Source organism: Ochotona curzoniae, unplaced genomic scaffold (assembly GCF_017591425.1).
Source record: "Ochotona curzoniae isolate NIBS_2020 unplaced genomic scaffold, NIBS_Ocur_1.0 scaffold_2683, whole genome shotgun sequence".
Classification (NCBI taxonomy): domain Eukaryota; kingdom Metazoa; phylum Chordata; class Mammalia; order Lagomorpha; family Ochotonidae; genus Ochotona; species Ochotona curzoniae.
This window is the reverse complement of record NW_024467100.1, coordinates 9,385,137-9,409,307: the sequence shown is the minus strand read 5'-3', so window position 1 is coordinate 9,409,307 and position 24,171 is coordinate 9,385,137. Positions and strand designations below refer to the sequence as shown.

General features: G+C 41.5%; 1 protein-coding gene across 1 annotated transcript in view; it reads right to left on the bottom strand.

Moving 5' to 3' along the window:
* FCRL5 (Fc receptor like 5) overlaps window positions 1–23,950 on the bottom strand; it is a 36,382-nt gene extending 12,432 nt beyond the window's left edge. Inside the window, exons 1-8 of the mRNA XM_041003306.1 lie at window positions 23,873–23,950; window positions 18,329–18,349; window positions 16,777–17,028; window positions 15,085–15,339; window positions 14,519–14,797; window positions 9,378–9,656; window positions 5,891–6,166; window positions 3,799–4,077 (exon numbers count right to left, since the gene is read on the bottom strand). Coding sequence (XP_040859240.1) covers window positions 3,799–4,077; window positions 5,891–6,166; window positions 9,378–9,656; window positions 14,519–14,797; window positions 15,085–15,339; window positions 16,777–17,028; window positions 18,329–18,349; window positions 23,873–23,903 — 1,672 coding nt within the window. The 5' untranslated portion in view covers window positions 23,904–23,950. The remainder of the gene's footprint in view (window positions 1–3,798; window positions 4,078–5,890; window positions 6,167–9,377; window positions 9,657–14,518; window positions 14,798–15,084; window positions 15,340–16,776; window positions 17,029–18,328; window positions 18,350–23,872) is intronic.
* Window positions 23,951–24,171: the final 221 nt, after the last annotated feature.

The window sequence follows — 24,171 nt, the reverse complement described above, 5'->3', positions numbered from 1 at the left end:
TTCTTTAATTATATTGGAAATAGTCACAAGAATGTGAGTATTTTTTTCTTTTCCTAAAGTGATTTTTCTTCTTCCTTTTAAAACATCTTTTATTATGTCATGATTATAAAAGCCCATTACAGATGACAGAGCATAAACAGTTGTGGATTTTAAGAAATAGCAGAATTGGACCCAACATGATGGGTCAGTGGCTAAATCCTTGCCTTGCATGTGCTGGGATTCCATCTGGGCTCTGGTTTGTGTCTGGGGCGCTCCACTTCTATTCCAGTCCCTGTCTGTGGCCTGGGAAAGCAGTAGAGGATGAGCTAAAGCCTTGGGATGCTACACGCATGTGGAAGACCCAGAAGAAGCTCCTGGTTCCTGACTTTGCATCAACTCAACCCTGGCCATTGTGGCCACTTGGGGAGTGGACCAGCTGATAGAAGATCTTTTCTTTTTGTCTTTCTTCTTCTTTGTAAATCTGCCTTTCCAATAAAAATAATAAAAAAGAAATAGCAAAATTAAGAAAAAGAAACTAAGCTATCATAGTAGTTTTGCTATTATTAATGTGCTCAAACTTTCCAAAATGTATAGTGGAAAATATACTGCATCTGTAATAAAAATGCTATTGCTCTGTAGTAAAATTAACTTTGGGCCTTAAATCAAGAGCTCTGAACATGAGTTCAAATTCTGTGTATGTAGTAGTGAAAATCTGGACAAAACACAGTAAAGTAGGCTTAAATTTGTTTTCTAATTTATGAAATAAGTAGATTGGTAAATACTCCTATTTTATCCTACATAACAATGTTGTATATGCTTTTTATATTTACTTTTAAATATTAAGAACTAGAAATTTTTAATACTTTGCCATATTCATCTCATAAGTAGATATGCATGTATGCATGAAAGTACTAACTTTTTCTTGAAAACAGGATGCTAATGTTACAAGTGTGGGATTTGTGATAATGCTCATAAACTGAGGAAAGAAGGGCATACTGTCACATAGTTGGTGTAACCAAGTGAAAACAAAGTGTATAATTATCTGTATACCAAATAACATGACAACCATTCCATTTTACATATAAAAGAAAACGTGATATTTGTCTTTCTCTGTCTGGCTTATTTCAGTTATCATAAATGATCTTCAGTTCCATCCATTTTGTTACAAATGTTGAAATTTCACTGTTTATGGCTTAGTGATATTCCATCATATATATATATATATATTCTTTCATATTTTTAAAAGATCTATGTATGTATTTGAAAGTCAGAGTACAGAGAGAGAGAGGGAGGGGTGAGCAAAGAGAGAGAGGAGAGAAAGACGGAGAGGAGAGAGAGTCCATCTGCTGGTTCACTTCCAAGGTGGTTGCAAATTTCCAAGGCTGGAGCAGGCCAACATCAAGAATCAGGAGCTTCATCTGAGTCTATCATGTGGGTGGCAAGGGCCTGAGTATTTGGGCCACCTGCACTTTTTCCCAAGCCATTAGCAGGAAGTTTCATAGGAGTGGAGCATCTGGGATTCTATCCTGTGCCCTTATATGATGCTGGCATTATATCAAGGTGGCAGCTTGACCCACCATTCCACGACAGCCCCTGGAATATTCTTTGAAAAAGATATGTATATGTGTATTTTTTATAACTTAAATGCATCTATGCAAAGTCTACATTTTGAATCATTTTTGCCTACAATTTTATCCTGCAGTGAATGAAATTATACTCAGGGTCTGGTATATGCTATATAACACTGTAAGTGTGTACTTCAGTAATCTCAGGGCTGTTGTGGGTTCAAAAGGTGTATTCAGTAGAAAAACTTACCTGGAAATGATTTTAGAAAACTTCACAAGTTTTAGGAAATATTTGGACATCCAGGCTCAGGAGGGTCAGAGGATCTTTAATAAATTCAACAGAAAGATCCTCCATGAGATGTGTTGTGATCAAAATGTCAAAAGTTCAGGAGAAAGAACTATTTCTAAATATTTAGAACAGCACAGAAAAAATATTAAATTGAATGTAAGGAAATCACCATTAGACTAACATCAGACTTTTCAATGGGCGTTTAAAAATCAGGAAAATGGAACAAGGTGGTAAGCTCAAATTTCTGAAAGAAAATAACTGACAACCAAGAATGTCCACATCCTTCAATGTTATCCTTCAAAAATGAAGGAGAAATAGTCTTCTCATGCTAAGCATAAACTAAGTGAATACACCATCACAAGCTAAGCCTATCCTAAAAATGCAGAAGAAATAGTACTCTAAAACAATAGGATGATGGTCACCATTATAAAAAAAAATGTGAAAGTAAAAAACGCAGTGATACAGCAGATTCAAAAAAGAGAACAAGATTTAAATTCTATTATTGCAAAAACTGCTGAGTTTTGAATATGAACAATAAAAAAGGAGGAAAGAATACACACACAAATCAACCAGAAGGAAAAGGCCAAATTTACAGAAATTCATCTTTGCTTATTAGTAATAACTTTGAATGTTAACAATAAATATTTTCCAGTCAGAGATAAAGACTGGTTAAATAGATAAAAACCAAGATTCAGCAATATACCACCAACAAGACACTCATTTCAACAATACGATTCAGATGCTTTGGAAGAGCAAAAAGTAAATAAATAATAATAAAAAAAGATACACAGGTGGCGGGTGAATTGGCTCAACTGGCTGATTATCCACCTCCATGCACAGGCATCCCATATGGGCACTATTTCATATGCCAGCCACTCCAATTCCAATAAGGCCCCCTAATTAGTTACCTAGGAAAGCAGGTCAGGACCACTGGTATGGCCCAATGCCTTGAGACCCTGCACCCACAAGGCAGACCGAGAAGAAGTTCCAGGCTCCTGGCTTTTGATCTGCTCAGCTCAGGCCATTGCTGCCATTTGTCATCATAGCCAGAGAGAGAATTTAGGTCTTCTGATGCCTGGTTACCTCAACAAGTTGAGCAACACATTTTTCATCTCTATTGACTCCCTGGGAAACTTTGTGCTGCACGTTTCTGTCTCTAAAAAGTTACTTTCTTTCATAAGTATAACTTAGCATATCTAGTGTTGTCCTTGTGACCCTCCTGTCTTGGTCATAAATTGTTTAATGGAGATTGGCAGTTGGTTTAAGAATAGCCCATTTGTGGCTGACATTGTTGTGTGGAAGGTTGAACTGCCACCTGCAACACCAGCATCTCATATCTGAGTTCAAGGTTGAGCGTTTGAGTTCCAGCTACTCCACTTTCAATCCAGCTCCCTGTTAATGCACCTGGAAAGGCAACAGAATATGGTCCAAGGGCTTGAGCCCCTACCACTCCCATGGGAGACTCAAATGCAGCTCCGGTCTTCTGGCTGCAGATTGGTCTAGCCCCAGCTCTTCTAGCTTTTGGGGAGTGAGTCAGTGCCTAGAAGATCCTCTCTCCCTCCATTGACTGTTGTTTTCTTCTTTCTCTGGCATTCAGCTTTTAAAAACAACTAACTCATTCACTAACTAACTAGATAAATTTGTCTAGAAAATATAGAAAAGTCCATGAATAAGTTTCTCAGTGGTGAGTGGAGGCTCTGAAGCTGGGCTGTTCAACTGAAGTTAGACTAGTTAGAACCGTGACTCAGGCAGTGACCCAGGCAATGGGAAAGTTGTAGCAGACACTGCAATACTGAACTTTCTTAGAGGTCTGTGTGAAGATCGAATGAGGACCTAGGCCAACAGGTAGGTATCACACTGAGAGGAGAGACAAGAGTGGGGATCAGGTTGGCTGGGGTGAAGATGGAAACTTTCTAAAGGGGTTGGCAACAGAGAGGTTGGGATTAGTGAAAATCCAGGGCGTACCGGTGATGGAGAGACTCACTGGTTCACTGTGCTGGGTACCAAGGCTGTTGGAAGCAGTGCAGTGGTAGTTTCCAGAATGATTTGCTGTTGCAGAGAAGTTGAAAGATGCTCGTTCTTCAGAGGTGATTGACTTCATCCACAAGGGGACATCCTTATGATAAAACCGGTACAGAACAGGGGGAGAGCCTCTCCTGGTTGCACAGTGAAGTGTCACAGAGTCTCCCTCGACTACCTGGGCCCGGGCTGTGCTGATGGTGAGGACAGGCTGAGAGACAGGCACTGAAGGAGAGAAAAATTAGTCAACAGTTACTTGTGCATCTTCCTGTCGGTTTCATCCCATGATCTGTGCAAATGTTTGTTTCTGTTGTCCACCTTTCCACAGGGCATCCCAGAACACCACATAGATGCCCTACAACTCTGCCTTGTCTTCCAGTCTGTTCCTTTCCTATTAGACTTCTAGTTTCTTCTCTTTCTTGGATCCCCCTTTTGCACAGATGGTGACTTCAGGTTAAGAAGTTCCTTATCTCCCTTTTACTGGACTCACCCCCTCACCCTCTCAGTTTCTTCTTGCTTCCTAAAGCCAAGGAAGAGCTTTTGCTGTGTCAAGCAAAATGAAAGAGATTATTTAAAATTAAGATTACTGGAAGCAGAACGATAGAACAATGGGGATACTAGGAGCATATTCATAGATATAGAGGTCAGAGGCAATATTTTAAATGAGAAGGATTGTGTAAAATATCTTGAAACTATAATCCTTGGCTATAAGGGTCAACAATAAGGGTGGTGGTCTGTTCAATGTCACGCATGTGACTCTTGGGGACATGCTTCTATCTGGAGTGCAGTTTCCTTCTCTCAATACCTCCCCTGTTCTCCTGAGATGCTCTTACTCATCCTCGGGTTTCAAATCATATGCACATTCTCCTGGAAAATCTCCCCATCTTCCATCTCAGATTGGGATGCCTCTTTCAGGGGCTTCTATTGCTCAGATTAGTGCTGGCTCTGTCCCTCATCTGTTCTGCCATTAGATCCCTGTATACAGGGCATATTAGCTTAGTGTGATATGTCCTTAGCCATCAGTATAGTTTGGTATACATAATCTATAAGGGCATTCTGTACTAGGTGAATGAACAAGTCATTGTGTAGAACTTCACATGTTTCTTGGTGCCTTAAACAGTGTTGTGAACATCACTGATCTTCTTGGGCCTTGGGATGTCAGGAACATGCCTGTCTGTTTCTTTCATCTGATGATTCTCTTCAACATCTCCTGGTCCTTCCCTTTACACTCTTGCACGTACTGTTGTAAAACAGTACGGATTCTGGCTTATCTATAGCCAGGCTTTAGTGTTTTACAAGAGAGGGAATTGAGTCAAATTTCAGGCTTAGCTAAGACTGGTTCCACTGCCAAAAGTTCAGGTCCAGATTACATTGTTTGCCTGAAATATGGCCACACAAGATGGTGCAAAACTGAGATTCAAGGCTTAACAGAGAGTGCTTTAACATAACTAACATAACTATCTGAACTGCCTTAATAGCTGTGAAGGCATTAATCCAAGCATGCAGAGATAAATGTGTCTGCTGGTGCTTCTAGTCCATTCCTTATGTGTGACTCTTTTCCATCACTGCCAAATCAATTCTTACAATACCTGAGTCAGAGGGAGATCTCTGGAGTGGTTACAGACTTTCTGTCTATCTTTATATCTCACATCACTTTGAACAGTGGCAATAATCAATGTCAGATATGACATGGATAGGGAACACCTCTGTGCACCAGGGAACTGATGATGTAGTTACTGAAATCAGTTTAATGAATACAAATCATGCAGAGCAAGAGAAAAACAGCTCCTCAGAAGTTGGGGTAAAAGGAGAGAGAAAGCTACTGTGCTGACAATCAGGGTGGGATGATTGGGCTGCAGAAGGGACAAGACATGAAGAGGCAGGGAGGTGTTTCCAAGAGCTGGCATGTTGTGAGCAGGGCATTGGCTTGGCCAGAGGAAGACACGGAAGTGCTTGGAAGGTTAGAGCACACTTCTGAAGGCCTTGGAGAGAGGGAACTGGGCCAGGAATGCATGAGTGGCAGAAATCCAAGGCTTACCTGTGACAGTGAGGCTCACTGCATTACTCCTCTGGGGCCCCAGGCCATTGTCAGCTGTGCAGTAGTAGTTTCCAGAATGCTCTGCAGTCAAAGAGATGCTGGCAGAACTTTCTTTCCAGAAAGCCTTTATCTTCTTCAGAAAAACATCTTCCCAATAAAACTGGTACACAATTGGGGAGGAACCTTTCAAACTTTTGCAGTAAAGTGTCACTGTGTCTCCCTCAAGAACCAAGTCCCTTCGAGTTCTGAGAGTCAGCTCAGGCTGAGACACTGGCACTGAAGGAAAGAAAATTAGAGAAGAGTTACTTCTGCCTCTTTCTGCCACTATCAGTCCATGGCCATTTATGCACCAAGGCATCGTGATAAGGATAAACCACAGAGCTGATTCTGGTGTAATACAAAAGATGCTTAAAGAACAGAGAAGTAGAGTTGATTGCATATCCCCTTCCCCAGCTTCAGGTGGCCTATGATGGAGAGTGATGCCGTTGTTTTGCCTGCCTGAGGGAATTAAAGTCCATATCTTGGACTTGAAACCCGCATCAGGTTGTTTTCTATGTGACAATCTGTGATAGACTAAGCCCTAAGACCTCTGCTCCTAGTTCCACATCAGCAGGCCGAGGCTTTGAACCATGCTTGGCTAGACTGCCTCCATAACTCTGCATCCAAGCTCCATTAGACAGGGACACAATACTCCTGACACTGGGAGTGATGTAGCAAAGGGACTTTGGATCCTGCCTGGACCCCAGGGCTGAGTCATCTGCTGAGAGACTCAGTACCTCTTGTTTTTTGTTTGTTTGTTTTGGTTTTCTTTTGTTGTTGTTGTTGTTGCTCTCAAGTTCCTCCTGCTACTGACCAACCCTGTTTTTCTCTGTGCTAGTTACTCAACCTAATTGTCTGCCCAAAGGCCTCTATACTAAAGTAAGGCCAGACCTTCATTATTGCTGACTTAAAACATACAACAAGGCTGTTGTAGCCAAAACAATTTGATATTGGCATAAAAAGACACACAGACCAGTGTGTAAAATAACAGAGAATCACATTTCTATAGGCAACAGATTTTTTAGGATGTCAGTAGGAGCACACTTTAGAGAAAGGAAAGTTTCTTCTGTCAAAGGCTTTGGGAAAACCAGATATCCATTTATAGAAAAAAGGGACCCAGATTCCCATCTATCGTATACAAGAATCAACCTATGTGGATGAAAGATTTAAGTAAGATCAAATGTCATGAATCTATTGGAAGAAAACGTGGGAAAAATTAGTCAGAACATAAGTCCTGGGGAAAACTTTCTAGATAGGAACATAAAAGCAAAATCACCAATTACAAAGGGCATTATATTGCACTGAAACGTTTCTGCACAGCAAGGGAAACAATCAACAGACTGCAGAGAAAATCTGCATTTTGGAAGGGGAAAATATTTTCAAATTCTTCATTCAAGAAAAAGTTACCTTCCAGATTATTCAGGAAACTCAGGCAACTCAACCAGAAGTAATCCAACCTGATTTTTAAAATAATGGGCATATGGCATGGATATTCATTTATTTAAATGGACAACAAATATGTGAAAAAAATGCTTAGTATAATTGACCTTCAGAGATATTCAATCAAAAATCACAATTAGATATCACTCACGTTAGAATGGCTATTACCAAAACTACAAAAGCTAATGAAGGAGCCCAGTGTGATCGCTTAGTGGCTAAAGTCCTCATCTTGAACGTGCAGGGATCTCATTTGGGCACCTTTTCTAATCACAGCAGTCCTGCTTCCAATCCAGCTCCCTGCTTGTGGTCTGGGAAAGCAGTTGTGGATGGCCCAAAGCCTTGGGACCTTGTGCCTGTGTTGGAGACTTGGAAGAAGCCTCTGACACCTGGCTTTGGATTGTCTTAGCTCCAGCCATTGTGGCCGCTCGGAGAGTGAACCATTGAAAAGAAAATCTTCCTGTCACTCCTCCTCTCTGTATATCTGCCTTTCAAATAAAAATAAATAAATCTCAAAAAAAAAAAAAAAAAGCTGGTGGAGTTGCAGAGAAAGGGGAACCCTGAAACTGTTGGTGGAAATAAAACTGCATCAAATTTCCCCCCAAACTGGAAATACATCTGTTGCATAATTTGGCTCTCTACTGGATATGTATCTAAAGAAACTGAAATCAGCAGATGAATTGAAACCTCTGCAGTCACACATTGATGGCAGCACTGTTCACAATGTTAGGATATGGAATCAACCTGTGTTCATTATCTCATGAATGGATAAAGAAACATGTTATATACACACAGTGAATTATTATTCACTCATCCATAAAGAGGAGTATAATACTGTCATTTGTATCAATTTGGATGGAACTAGAGGACATTGTTTGGGACTTTGATAAGTGTTTTTCATCTTCCTCTTTTTCCTTCAGGTTTCATGAACTCTTAGCTTTGGCCTCCTATCTCAAATCAAATAACAGAATTCTGGAGCTCCAAAGGATCTTGCTAATTGCCTTATATGACATTCAGTATAAAACGATGACACTGAGATAAAGTTTAAATGCCTTGTACAAAGCATGAAGCACCTATCATCATAGCCAGAGAGAGAATTTAGGTCTTCTGATGCCTGGTTACCTCAACAAGTTGAGCAACACATTTTTCATCTCTATTGACTCCCTGGGAAACTTTGTGCTGCACGTTAAGTTACTTTCTTTCATAAGTATAACTTAGCATATCTAGTGTTGTCCTTGTGACCCTCCTGTCTTGGTCATAAATTGTTTAATGGAGATTGGCAGTTGGTTTAAGAATAGCCCATTTGTGGCTGACATTGTTGTGTGGAAGGTTGAACTGCCACCTGCAACACCAGCATCTCATATCTGAGTTCAAGGTTGAGCGTTTGAGTTCCAGCTACTCCACTTTCAATCCAGCTCCCTGTTAATGCACCTGGAAAGGCAACAGAATATGGTCCAAGGGCTTGAGCCCCTACCACTCCCATGGGAGACTCAAATGCAGCTCCGGTCTTCTGGCTGCAGATTGGTCTAGCCCCAGCTCTTCTAGCTTTTGGGGAGTGAGTCAGTGCCTAGAAGATCCTCTCTCCCTCCATTTGACTGTTGTTTTCTTCTTTCTCTGGCATTCAGCTTTTAAAAACAACTAACTCATTCACTAACTAACTAGATAAATTTGTCTAGAAAATATAGAAAAGTCCATGAATAAGTTTCTCAGTGGTGAGTGGAGGCTCTGAAGCTGGGCTGTTCAACTGAAGTTAGACTAGTTAGAACCGTGACTCAGGCAGTGACCCAGGCAATTGGAAAGTTGTAGCAGACACTGCAATACTGAACTTTCTTAGAGGTCTGTGTGAAGATCGAATGAGGACCTAGGCCAACAGGTATCTATCACACTGGAAACCACACTCAGATTGGGATGCTTTCAGGGGCTATGCAGATTGTGCTGGCTTGTCCAAGTGGAAACTTTCTAAAGGGGTTGGCAACAGAGAGGTTGGGATTAGTGAAAATCCAGGGCGTACCGGTGATGGAGAGACTCACTGGTTCACTGTGCTGGGTACCAAGGCTGTTGGAAGCAGTGCAGTGGTAGTTTCCAGAATGATTTGCTGTTGCAGAGAAGTTGAAAGATGCTCGTTCTTCAGAGGTGATTGACTTCATCCACAAGGGGACATCCTTATGATAAAACCGGTACAGAACAGGGGGAGAGCCTCTCCTGGTTGCACAGTGAAGTGTCACAGAGTCTCCCTCGACTACCTGGGCCCGGGCTGTGCTGATGGTGAGGACAGGCTGAGAGACAGGCACTGAAGGAGAGAAAAATTAGTCAACAGTTACTTGTGCATCTTCCTGTCGGTTTCATCCCATGATCTGTGCAAATGTTTGTTTCTGTTGTCCACCTTTCCACAGGGCATCCCAGAACACCACATAGATGCCCTACAACTCTGCCTTGTCTTCCAGTCTGTTCCTTTCCTATTAGACTTCTAGTTTCTTCTCTTTCTTGGATCCCCCTTTTGCACAGATGGTGACTTCAGGTTAAGAAGTTCCTTATCTCCCTTTTACTGGACTCACCCTCTCACCCTCTCAGTTCCTTCTTGCTTTCTAAAGCCAAGGAAGAGCTTTTGCTGTGTCAAGCAAAATGAAAGAGATTATTAAAAATTAAGTTTACTGGAAGCAGAACGATAGAACAATGGGGATACTAGGAGCATATTCATAGATATAGAGGTCAGAGGCAATATTTTAAATGAGAAGGATTGTGTAAAATATCTTGAAACTATAATCCTTGGCTATAAGGGTCAACAATAAGGGTGGTGGTCTGTTCAATGTCACGCATGTGACTCTTGGGGACATGCTTCTATCTGGAGTGCAGTTTCCTTCTCTCAATACCTCCCCTGTTCTCCTGAGATGCTCTTATTCATCCTCGGGTTTCAAATCATATGCACATTCTCCTGGAAAATCTCCCCATCTTCCATCTCAGATTGGGATGCCTCTTTCAGGGGCTTCTATTGCTCAGATTAGTGCTGGCTCTGTCCCTCATCTGTACCTGCCATTAGATCCCTGTATACAGGGCATATTAGCTTAGTGTGATATGTCCTTAGCCATCAGTATAGTTTGGTATACATAATCTATAAGGGCATTCTGTACTAGGTGAATGAACAAGTCATTGTGTAGAACTTTACACATTTCTTGGTGCCTTAAATAGTGTTGTCATCATCACTGATCTTCTTGGGCCTTGGGATGTCAGGAACATGCCTGTCTATTTCTTTCATCTGATGATTCTCTGCAACATCTCCTGGTCCTTCCCTTTACACTCTTGCACGTACTGTTGTAGAAAGAATGGATTCTGGCTTATCTATAGCCAGGCTTTAGTGTTTTACAAGAGAGGGAATTGAGTCAAATTTCAGGCTTAGCTAAGACTGGTTCCACTGCCAAAAGTTCAGGTCCAGATTACATTGTTTGCCTGAAATTTGGCCACACAAGATGGTGCAAAACTGACATTGAATGGTTAACAGAAACTGCTTTAACTTACCTATCATAACTATCTGAACTGCCTTAATAGCTGTGAAGGCATTAATCCAAGCATGCAGAGATAAATGTGTCTGCTGGTGCTTGTTGTCCATTCCTTATGTGTGACTCTTTTCCATCACTGCCAAATCAATTCTTAAAATACCTGAGTCAGAGGGAGATCTCTGGAGTGGTTACAGACTTTCTGTCTATCTTTATATCTCACATCACTTTGAACAGTGGCAATAATCAATGTCAGATATGACATGGATAGGGAACACCTCTGTGCACCAGGGAACTGATGATGTAGTTACTGAAATCAGTTTAATGAATACAAATCATGCAGAGCAAGAGAAAAACAGCTCCTCAGAAGTTGGGGTAAAAGGAGAGAGAAAGCTACTGTGCTGACAATCAGGGTGGGATGATTGGGCTGCAGAAGGGACAAGACATGAAGAGGCAGGGAGGTGTTTCCAAGAGCTGGCATGTTGTGAGCAGGGCATTGGCTTGGCCAGAGGAAGACACGGAAGTGCTTGGAAGGTTAGAGCACACTTCTGAAGGCCTTGGAGAGAGGGAACTGGGCCAGGAATGCATGAGTGGCAGAAATCCAAGGCTTACCTGTGACAGTGAGGCTCACTGCATTACTCCTCTGGGGCCCCAGGCCATTGTCAGCTGTGCAGTAGTAGTTTCCAGAATGCTCTGCAGTCAAAGAGATGCTGAGAGAACTTTCTTTCCAGAAAGTCTTTATCTTCTTCAGAAAAACATCTTCCCAATAAAACTGGTACACAATTGGGAGAGAACCTTTCAAATTTTTGCAGTAAAGTGTCACTGTGTCTCCCTCAAGAACCAAGTCCCTTCGAGTTCTGAGAGTCAGCTCAGGCTGAGACACTGGCACTGAAGGAAAGAAAATCAGAGAAGAGTTACTTCTGCCCCTTTTTTGTCACTTTCAGTCCATGGCCAGTGCCCAAGCACTGTGTCCAGCGCAGTCCCATGGACTCTCAGGACAGGACAGTGACCCTCCTCCTCACCTCTCTCAAGCATCTCACATGAGCTCCATCTTGGCTGTAGTGCTGGGCTTTCAACTCTATTCCTTCCTGCCCTCTGGGATTGCCTAGTTATTATGCAGCTGCTTACTCTTTTATGGAGAGGATGCTGTTGGGGATGAAGTCTCTGTTCCTGCTGCTTGCTAGCTGTACAACTCCCTTCTTTGCCCACTTTCCACTGCCCTGTGACCACAAAGGAGCTGCCCCTCCTGCACACATCATTCTGAATATTGTCAGTCCCTAACCTTTGTTTTTCTTACCAGCTGTGTTGGCCTCAGGGCTCTGCCCTAGACTTATGTCCTCTAGAATACACAGCCTTCTAACATCTCCTCCAGTACGCCTATCTCCCTCAACCTTGATCTTCTCTGTTTACAGAGGAGAAGACCAAAGATCAGGAAGAGGCAAGAACTTCTGTAGATGAAGTTCTGAGCTTGTGGGGGACACAACCTGGCCCTGACTGATCCTACTGGCCAGGTTAGCTTACTTCTTTAGCTCCCTCTGACAGAGAGTGGCCTCTCGTTGCTGGTTGGCTCCCCAGGCCACTGTCTGGGCACCAGGTTCCTTCCCAGAGTGCTATGAAGACAGGAGATGGTTGAAGGAAATTCTGTCTCTGTAGGAATCTGATTTCCAAGCATTGCTTACTTAAACTAACAAAGTATTAGGAAAAATGATATGTTTGGACATATGCCAAATTCACAGACATTTTCTTTATGCCTTTCTCTAAGAGCTTCCAGAAATTCCCATTTTTCTGCAGTACCTTCTGTCCCTAACTCCCTGTACTAATCTTCGGCTAACTGCTGGTAGGTTTTCCAGAGCTTTGTTATTGATAACCACCAATATCCACCTCCCTCTCCCAAACTTATGGTGTTGGTGTGTGTCTTGATAATCCATTCCTCAGGTGATACCTGCCAGGACCCACCTTTTACTTTGATGGTTACTGGCTTGTTGACGTCATAGTGATAATGACTATTGTTGGCTTCACAGGTATACGTTCCGGCATCGCTGCTTTTCACCTCCAAGATCTTGAATTCTGCTGCTTGTGAATCCTGAATTTTAGTTCTTTTTCTGCCTGATATTTTGTACCAGGACACTGTGATGGGCCCACGGATGCCCTCTACTGAGCAGATGAGCACCAGCTCCTGCCCTTCGAACACTGACTCTGAGGCTGGGACAGTGTGTACTTGGACTTTGACAGCAGCTCCTAAAGGAATAAAGATGACGTATGGCATGGTTAGCAGCAGGTTATTCATGGGCAGAAAACATCACAGGTTATATTTAATGATGTCATGTGGAAAGCTGGCCTGGGAAGAGGGAGGAAATAGGAGAGTGTGGTCCCTCCTTGGCTAGACAGGCCCTCTGCTCTTACACAGAGAGGCATAAGACACAGAGGTAACTCTGCCTACCTTGCTCCATATCTACTTATCCAACCTGAAGAGCAGTACAGAAATGATGGCTAATGCACCGTAGTTGGGGAAAATGATGAAGGCGTTAATGGGACAGGGAGGCTTGTGTCCAGGGGTTCAGTGTCAAATGAACCATTGGCACATGCAGTACATTTGCTCTTGAGGAAATACATCCCAACCCTTCATGCATCAGTTAGTCAAAGGGGATAGAGCCAGGACAGTTCCCCTGAGCAGGAAAATCTGAGATATAAAGGTCACACATCTGAGATGGATGTGGCTTTGTACAATGAGTACGGCTTAGAGTGGTGCCTTTTTGAGTTATGCTGAGGACTTGATGGCCAATAAAAGGTGACTGAAGAGAGGGGAATAAGAACTGGAGCTTGTTGTTCTATCAGTTATGTTGAGGGAGAGTTTAAGTTAGGAGTTACTGTGTTATAACTGTTGGGTAACTTCCTCCACCTGCCCCATCTTCTTCAACTTTTTCTTCCTTAAATCAATGCTCTAAGAAACATCTGGCAGCTGCATCTGCCAGAAAGATCACTAATGTTGTTTCTGACTAAAAACGAGAGTTACTTAAGGGAAAGCTGTCAATTCTGTTTCCTGTTCACTTAGTAAAGTGTGTATACCAGATTATGCATCTTTTCCAAATTCTCAACCAGATTTTTCATGAAACAGACCAAATTTAAGCTGGAAAAGCATTTGGCCAGCGGTTAGCTGTTATGTTTGAGAACCTATACACATTTAGTAATGTAGGAAGAAGTGACAATGGATATAGGCCTACCCCTAATGGCATGAAGTTGGAATGGTTTGTTCCCCAAGCCACTGTCCTTTAGTTTTCCTGTTCTCCAGCTCTCGCCACTAAGCTCTTAGCATTTTGTGAGTTTGTCTTTAAGGTTGTACAGGGTCTATTGAAGCCTGCCAGAGGGCTCTGCCATGCCCACTGCTGACACCTACATGCTTAGCAGAAAAATATGTCAGGGAACCAGAGAGTTCAGAGACAAAAGAGAGTTGTATCTAATGACATTAAAGTAAAGAAAAGGGGGAAAAACCCTTCTTTTGCTGGACTTCACTTGTTCTTACCTCTCCTAAGAGCTGTTGAAAACTGAGGTCTTTCTTTTCATTCAACTCCCTTTTCTACACATAGGGGAAACATTTTATGTGAACCAGTGGCCAACTTAAAACCCCATGCCTGGGGTGATCTTAGAACCCACACATACTCACTCTGTACTTGAACTGATAATGTTGGACTGCTTTTCTCAATGGAGGAACCCATTGCTTCACATGAGTAGCTTCCTGAGTCTTCTTTCCAAACAGCAGGTATTTGGAGCTCTGTGGATCTCTGCCAGCCTGATCCCAGGGTCTGTTTCTCTCTGAAGAAACGGAACTGGAGCTGAACATGTGACTTCTGGGGAGGGAGCTGGGTCTCACAGGTCAGGGTCAATGGGTTCCCTTCTACAGGCCTGCTGGAACTGGCTGTCAGCACAGGTCTTGGAAACAGCTCTGGAGAGAAAGATCACAAGCACCCCAGAGCAGTGAGACTTGGAACTGCTCTGGTGGAAAACACGTCATTCTCAGCACATACAGACAAAATGTATGGCAGAAACAAGCAAAGGGGTGTCATGTTTGATTCCTAACCCCTCTTACCACCGCGCATGGGCAAACTTTGTCTGTTCCCCACAGGAATGGGCCCAGAGGTTCAATAGTATTTCAATGCACCTTTGTCTTCTATAACAACCCCAGGGACCGTCCTTTTGACCAATCCCCTCCCCAAACCATGATGGCTTTACCTTGGACTTGGATTTTGACTGTGTTGGAGGAAGCATTACAACACTCTTTCCTAAGTTCAGTGCAATGGTAGTCACCATTGTCTTTCAGACTTGCATTATGAATGTGGAACTCAGAACTTTCACCAAGAAATTCCAGATGTTTACGATTCTTGTTAATTGCCTTTGTAGACGCTGCTGCTTCTACTCTTGATTTGCACCTCAGAATCACAAGGTCCCCTTCAAAAACAGCAGGTGGAGCCTGCAGAATCAGCGAAGCTACAGAAATCATAAGACAAGTTATTTGGTTCATTCCATTTCCCCTCTTTCCTTTTCATTGTTATTCAGATCAGATTTTTATAGGAACAGGAACATAAGGAAGGATTATTGGAAAATCATCCTTTTTTCCTGACTGTAAAATGAACACATGTACTTTTAGAAAAGTTGAAAAGCAGAAATGTGAGTAAAATCACCCATCATCTCAACACTCAGTTTTTTTTCAAATTTCTTTCATCTATTTATGTAGATAATAATTCATGTATGTTTTTCTTATTATGGAATGAGTTGATATTTACAGGCTTGATAATCTGTCTGTAACTTACCATGCTATGAACACTTTTCTATGTCATTAATTGAACATGATTCTCAACAACACCAATTCTGTTTACTTCCTAAGTCTTCTATTCTTGAACATTAGGGATCCTGCATTTTGAGGGATAATGCTCATGATTGTTTCAGTAGCTGTTTCCTTAGAGGGAAATTGTTAGATGAATCACATAAATGTGTTTTTCACGTCTTGGTGCTGTGCTGCTTTCTGATTTGCAAATTAAAGAGCATTGTAACTATGATAACACTGCTGCAACTTCAAAGCAGCGATTTTTAGAACAAAATGTTTCTTCCTTTCTCTGACTTTTACTGTGCTAACCTACCTGTCATCTATATAGAGCTTGTTGAAAAAAGATCTTTGTGTTTATTTCAAAGGCTAAATTACAGAGAAAAATGACAGAGTTCTTTCATCTGCTGGTTCACTCCCCTAATGGCTACAAAGCCTGCAGATCGACTGATCTGAAGCCAGAATATAAGAGCTTCTTCCAGATTGCCCACCTGGGTGCAGGGGCCCAAGTACTTGGGCCATCTTCCATTGCCTCCCCAGGGAAATTAGCAGGGAGCTAGATCAGGAGTGGAGCACTCAGGACTTTACATGGGAGGTCAGTACTTGACCTGCTAAGCCAGAGTGCCAACCCTTATCCAGATCTTTAATACAAAACATCTGCATGCTATGAATTATTCAAATTAAATAATATGGATCAAAACTACACAAAGATTCAGAAACCATTCACATAAGTGACTTTAGATTTCATTTTACTTGAGCAGCTGCTGAGAAAATGAAAATTCTTCTATTTCACCCTATAGGGTTTTATCCAATCACTAGTGTCTGCTTGATTAAAAAGGTACCCAGGATTTGACTCTGATCAAACCCAGATCGAGTAGAATTGTGTTTATATGTTTAATCTATCATCCTCAGCTGTTCATGCATAACAATTACAATTACAATAGGTTTTGTCCCAGATACTTTATGGTGTTTTTTTTTTTTCATTTTCATGTAATCTAATTGCAATTTGGGATATAAAAGTTTACTCACAGGTTATTTCACAACTAGGAAGGAAAAATTGATTGGACATGATTTCTGAAGTTTTCCTTTTAGTTCTTTCTCACCTTTAGAAAAGACCAAGTGCACAGAGCTACTCAGAGCTGAGTCAGTAACTTGGCATCTGTAGTCTCCAGACTCACGGGCCTGGAAGATTCTTCCAGAGGTCATCGTTACTGTCTTGGTAATTTGCTTATGATACCATGTTGTTTTCCAGGATAAATAGCGATGAACTACATTGCAAGTCAGTCTCACGGTCTCTCCTTCAAAGTTGACGGTCCATTTAGGATCGAGGGAAATAAAAGACTGGGGTATAGTTTCTGTGGAAGAGAAAATGAATCTGAGATGGAGGAGTTTGTGGTTTGGGCTGCAATGATCAGTGAAAATTGGACTGCAGAATTACTACAGAGTCTTCTGGGCAGGATATGAATCAGCTAGGAAGACTCATTTCCTCCTAGGGAGAGTGAATGACTGCTCAGCCAATGGTCACCAACAAAATGATTTCAACATGGCAATGACATCAGGATACACTGTAAAATGCCAATGGTTAGTTTTCCCAATGCAGAAGTGGATCCAAAAACAACAACAAAAAAATGACCCTGGCTTCCATTTCATCATGCTCATAAACTTGAAAAAATTTTCAAAGATATTGTTAAAATTGCGATTTTACTCTTCCTCTAAAAAAAATTACGTTATTTTAAGAATTGTGTCCTGAGAAAAGCTCAAGAGATCAATTTACCTGACTCCTTCATTTCACAGATAAGGACTTGATCACCTAGAAAAATCCCATCATCACTAATTGTGGCAGAGCAAGGAATGGACAATTTACTCACTGGAATCCAGAAACAATCTAGACAAGGTATAGCTGGATAAGCTGATTTTGAATCAGAGGAGGACTGTAGAAGAGGGAGGGTGTGGAGAGAGAAAGAGAGAGAGAGATGGACAGAGACAGAGAGAAATGAAAAGAAAAAAAAGAAAGAAAATTTTTGCTATTGTTGGATCTTTAAATAGCCAAAAAAATTTCTTACCCAAAATAATGATATTGGTGAGTGAGAATTTTTTTTTAAATGTGTGATATAGACAGTTTTGCTTCTCTACCAATTTGTACATTTCTTTCTGTTTAAGGGCTCGCATGTTGGATGTTCTGGTTCCACACATTTCATGGAGGATTTTGTTTCTAAACTACAGGGGATGCAAAACTGCTTCTGGCATTTCTGCTTTGGGATGTTTTCAGAGTTTTCATGGCTTGCTGATCAGACAGTATGCTATCCTGTGTCTTATACATTTATTATGGAGTTGAAGACGTCTTGCTTGGCAAAGCAGGATCCGTTTGCAATAGTAGATGCCCGGCTTTTACTGAACAAGACTATTTGCTAATTGTGCACACAGAGCCATGCCCAGGGAAGGACACAGGGTGATCATGAGCTTATTCTGGCCCTTTGTGACACCAAGAGATCAGATACCACTGTCACTTGGCCTTGACAAAAAACAAAAAAAGAAACAAATGAACAACAATATCAGGAGACATTACAGTCATCAAGGCAGCTGTTGCAAATGTCGCACACTATTAAGACAACAGTCTTCTCCAGAGACATTGAAAGCAAAAGAAAGAAAACTCACCACAGTGTCCACCAATGGGAGCTGAAAGAAAAAAAAAACCAGAGATCAACTCGGAGCAAGGTAATAGCTGCTTTTCACCCTTATCCATGATTATTGTTTCTTCCTTCCATTAGAATTCATTTAAGTAATTTAATAATTATTTATTGAATATCTAAATATACTATGGCATTACATTTTGAATACTAAAATTAATAAAAAGGGATATCTGCTACGTGGACATTGCATGGCAGGTCTGGTGCCATGGTGGATTGGATGTCTATATTGGAATGCTGGTTTGAGTGCTGGCTGCCTTGTTTTATCTCTAAACTCCTGCTAATGTTGAAGTGGAAGCTGGTTTAAGCATTCATGCCCCAACCACCCACGTGAGAACCCAGAATGGAGTTCCAGGCTCCTAGCTTTGGCTTGTCCCTCCCTAACTGCTGCAAGCATTTGGGGAGTGAACCAACAGAAAAATCTCTTTTCTCTCTTTCTCGTTTCAAACAAGCAAATAAATAAACGAACGAATTTTTTTTTTTTTTTAGAAATTGGCAGGAGAAAGACACAAACATGACATGAAGTCATATAGCTATAAGCCAGGTTGTAAGTGCAATAACAGAAATATACGTGGAATCTCTGTTGACAATGGTGGGTGGACCATGTAAGGTACGTGAAAGAGCTGCTATTGGAGAGAATTTGTGAATGAGAACAGTGAAGTGAGGTGAAGGTCAGAGTTTGTGTAAAGGAGATGATAGGGAGGGCAACCAAGGCAGCAAGGACCCAGCTGTGAAGAAATGACATGAATGTTCAGGAATGAATGGGTGTCCAGAAGGTATGGAGTAATGGGGGAAAAATGATTAACGACGCATGCAGAGGTCAAGTCAGTAGTGCTAATTTTATTACAAAAGCCACCGGAAGCCATGGAAAGAAACATTTTAAGTAGCAGTAGGACAAGGTTGAAATTTGGAACTTAGATGGAACAGTTTGGCAGTCGGGAGACTCAGGGGAAGGGAGAGAGAGACTTGTTAGAAGGGAGGTCAAGAAGAACTAGCCAAATATACCTTTCTTTAATATGTTTATCCAAATTATTTAGATTTTTAAAAACCTATTTATCTTATCTGCTTGAGTACTATCTCCTCTCTAGAAAGCAAGGCCTGTAAGAGAAGGGATTTATCTTGTGTCCATTGATTATCACTAAGAACCTACAGCAGTATCTAGGAAAGAGAGAGAGAGAACCTTCTATGTGCTACTTCACCCCTCAAGTGACTGCAAAAATGCCAAAGCCAGGGTCCAGGACTCAGCACAGGCCTCATAGGTGGGTGTGCGGGACTCAAATACTTGAACCATCACTTACTGTCTCCAGGTTGTGCATTACTAGGAAGCTGAAATTGGGTGTGGAGCTGAGATATGAATCCATATGAATCCAGGAATTATGATAAGGGATGTGAGAACTGCAAATGATGTCTTAACCACTGGGCCAAATATCCTCTCTCTCTCTCTCTCTCTTTCTCTCTCTCTCTCTCTCTCTCTATATATATATGTATATATGAATTTTATTAATTTATGCTGAATACTGAATTAAAGAACTAGGTCAGAAAAGATGGAAAAAAAAAAGAAAAGAAAAGAAAAGAAAAGAGGTCCCAATACGATGGCGTAGCGGTTAAACACCTCGCCTTGAATGTGCCAGGATCCCATATGGGCGCCGGTTCTAATCTTGGCAGCTCCACTTCCCATCCAGCTCCCTGCCTGTGACCTGGGAAAGCAGTTGAGGACGGCCCAAAGCCTTGGGACCCTGCACCCACGTGGGAGACCCAGAAGAAGCTCCTGGCTCCTGGCTTCAGATTGGCTCAGTGCCAGTTGTTGAGGCCACTTGGGGAGTGAACCATCGGACAGAAGATCTTCCTCTCTGTATATCTGTCTTTTCAATAAGAATAAATAACTAGAAAAGAGCAGAATACAGGCTTGAGTATTCAGTAATGGTGAGAGAGAAGAGGTAAAATTGGAAGAATTATCAATTGAGGAAATTTTCTAGATTTGGCTGATTTCTTGGGCAAATATTTTTGGAGAGTCAACCATAGGCTAGGGCCAGGCAATGAACCTCCAGCAGTGAGTCAGGGACACATAGTCTCTGTCCATACAGGGCTAATGGAAGAGTTATCCAAGAACAATGGATGATTACCTGGTCACGATAACTTTTGTATTATTTTAAAAGCAGCTACTATGTCTCTGAGAGATTTCTATGTGATATACAGTTACCTACACTGTTTCATGAAATCTCAATAATTCCTTGAGATAAGTACTGTGATCACAATTATTCAGATAAAAATTATTTAAGTAACTAATAAATGATGAGATGGAATTTAAAAAAAAAAAAAAAAGATTTGTTTGCTATTTTTACTTGAAAGAGTTTCAGAAAAAAAAAGGGGGAGAGAAAGAATCTTCCAACTGCTGATGGTCACAACAGTCAGATGAGTTGTGGCTGAGTCCAAAGCTTGCAACCTTAGGATATCCTCCATTGCTTTCCTGGGCCATAACCGGGGAGCTATATGGCAAGTGAGGTAGCTGGGACTTGAACTGGCACCCTTATCAGATTCCAGAGAAGGAGGCCAATGAGTAACCTATTATTCCACTATGCCTATCCCAAGGCTGAGAATTTGAACCCAGATTTTATTTGACTCAAAAGTGCATGTGCTCAGCTGTTACCCTATTTATCTTCTGTATCGTTGCCACACTAGACTGTACTTCCAACCTCTGGAATTCATGCACCTTTCAATGGTGGAGTCCTCTTGGTTTGTATCATGACCGATTCCGTTCCTGGACCCCGCTCCTTCTCACAGTGTTTATATTTGGTATATAAGATACTTCTCAACTTACAATATGGTTACCAGCTCACAAACTCATTTTAGGTTGAAAATAGTTAAGAAAAAAAAAACTATTTAACACATCTAACAGAACTTTATTGTTTAGACTAGCCTACCTTAAATACCTCAGAACTCACATTAACCCACAATTGCTTAAATCATCTAACACAAAACTCGTTTTTAAAAATCATGTGGGAAAAAAATCATGTGGTAGTTAATATAGGATACAAAATGTGTAAAAGAACAAAACTGGGCAATTGTTTTTACCCTTGTCTCTACTCTGTGGAACAGTGGTCTGTGTAGATTTACTTGTTGGGTATTATGGCTAGTAATGCATTAGCCTCTGATCACAAATTAAATTGAAATTATAGTTTTGAAAAATTTGAAAAAAGCAATGACATGGCTACAGAGAAAGAGAGAGAGAGAGGAATTTTCTACCCACTGGTTCACTCTCTAAGTGGCTGCAATAACTGGGCTCTGTGAGGATGAAGGCAGGAGTCAGGAAGTTCTTCCAGATCTCTCCTATGGGTACAGAGGTTCAAGCACTTGGGCCATTTTCCACTGCTTTAGTAGGTACATTGACAGAGCGTTAGATCAGAAGTAGAGCCATCTGGTCTTGAATTGTAACCCATGTGGATGCCGGCGTTGCAATTGGCAAAAAACCAGTTTTGGTTGTAATTAACCAAAAAACCGCAATGCTGGCTTTCTCTCTTTATATTAATTTAAAAAATGGAAAAAAAAAATCAGGCTGTCTCAGAGTCAGGAGCTGCTCTTATTTATGAACTGGCTTCTATAGTGAGGTTTTAGTTGACTCTATACTGTTTGATGGCTGTTACTGCTGCTCAAGTAGTTTTGTATATAAATTTCATTCTTACAACAAAAATAATCAGGCTGTCTAGAGAAGGGACTGATACTAAACCAGTGCCTCTTAAAAATAGTCATTTTATTTATTTGAACGACAGAGTAACAGGGCAGGAGAGACAGAGACAGAAAGATCCTCCATCCCCTGGCTTGCTCCTAAAATAGCTTTGATAACTGGGGTTTGGATAGGCCAAAGTCAGGAGCTATGAAGTATATCCACGTCTCCCTTGTGTGTGTCAATGACTTAAGTAATTGGGTCAATATCTGCTCCTTTCCCAGGGATGTTAGCAGGCAAATGATTAGCTATAGAGCTGCTGGGACTTGACCAAGTGCTCCAGTACAGGATTTTAGCATCCCAGGTGGTGGTCTATTGTGCCACAGCACCAAATACACAGCCTATTTAACAGTGAAGAATTGACTGTTTTGTGTGATATATTGAAGCCAGGATATGAATGAACATCACAAGAACAAAAATTCTCTAGCAATGTAGCATGCTGTGGAGTATTGATTGTTTCCCTGGTGATTCGGTAATGACTGGGAACCATGGTTCATTACCACTGCCCAGCCTCATGCGAGCACTGCACAGAAAAAGAAGGAATTTCAGAATCTAGTTTCTGCTGAAAGGGTATCATCTTTTTACCATTGTTAAGGAGTCATCCATCAAGCATTTTAAGTTGGATATTATCTATAGTTCATTATTTGCCTGCACCATGCTTTGGCAACTTCGCCTGTATAGTTATTTTGTTGCATAGTTGCTTTTTATACATTGCCTCAACTAGAACTCTTGTATATTATGAGCTTCCTGCGTAAGCAAATCATGCCTTCCACGTATTCCAAATATTGTCAGCAATTGCTGCAGTGTTGTGTATGGATACTTCTTTTTTTTTTTTTAGCATTTATTTATTTTTATTGGAAAGGCAGATTTACACAGAGAAGAAACGGCACAGAGAGATCTTCTGGCCACTGGTTCACTTCCCAAGTAGCTGAAATCACTGGAACTGAGTCAATCTAAAGCCAGGAGCCTGGAGCCTCTTCCAGGTCCCCCGCTCAGGTACAGGGTCCCAAGGCGTTGGTGCATCCTCTACTTCTACCCCAGGTCACAAACAAGATGGAAGTGGAACAATTGGGATACAAACCAGTGTCCATACGGGACTCTGGCAGTTGCAAGGCAAGGATTAGCCACCAGGCTATCGTGCGGGGCTCTGTGTATGTATATTGGTAAAAAGTATTTGCTGAACAGATGAATTAACATAATGAGTTCTAATTGTTTTCAACCTTGGTAGAAATCAACCAATTTGGTAGAGACTTATGAACAGTCAGGCACGATAAGAGCATTGCACACTTTGCCTGTCTCATATTCTAGGTCTGCTCCCACCACCCCTATTCCTATTCCTTGCTCTTAATCTCCCATTTACCACTGTGGTTTGGATTTGTATGCAGAAAGAGGCATCATCCGCCCAGCGTCAGGCTCTAGCCTTGTCATTCCAGACATTTAAAAATCTCTGTTGCAGAGAGGAGAGAGGTCTCCTCTGGAAAAGACAACACAAATAAGCAAACTCAACACTTGTCCTGGATTTAATCAAGTATTTACTGAAGAAAATAAAGGCAACCTTAATTGTGGTCACTACAGTTTCATTTTCTGTTATGGCTAAGGTTTTCTTCCACCTGTGACCACTTTCTTCAGGCTCTAGAGAGGAAGTCCTGAGCCATACAGTAAAGTTTGAAAAGACACTCTCCTCATGTGGGGATGGTTTCTCAGTTGGAGCTGGGCCCCAAGAATGGCCACATCTGAGGTGGAAGAAGACCTCCCATCTCACTCGATGCCCATGTTGAGCCATCTACTCACCCAGCACCAGTAGTATCGCCCAGAGCATCATGAAGAGCTGGAAGACCCAGGACTGAGACTGCCAAGAGAAGCTTTCTTGGGAATCCTCGCCGTCAGTGCATCACACCAGCCTCTAAGTGCACAGCTAGGAAACTGCCCCTTTGGAAGGTGCATAATGAATTTGTGAATTAGAAAGAAGGAAGTAGCAGTTCCTGTCTTCAACTACCAATCACGGTTTCCTGCCCTGTAATACAAGTGAGAAAACGAATGTTAGGGTCTTGAACCCTTGACCTTACCCTTTCTGCTTATAGGAAATTATC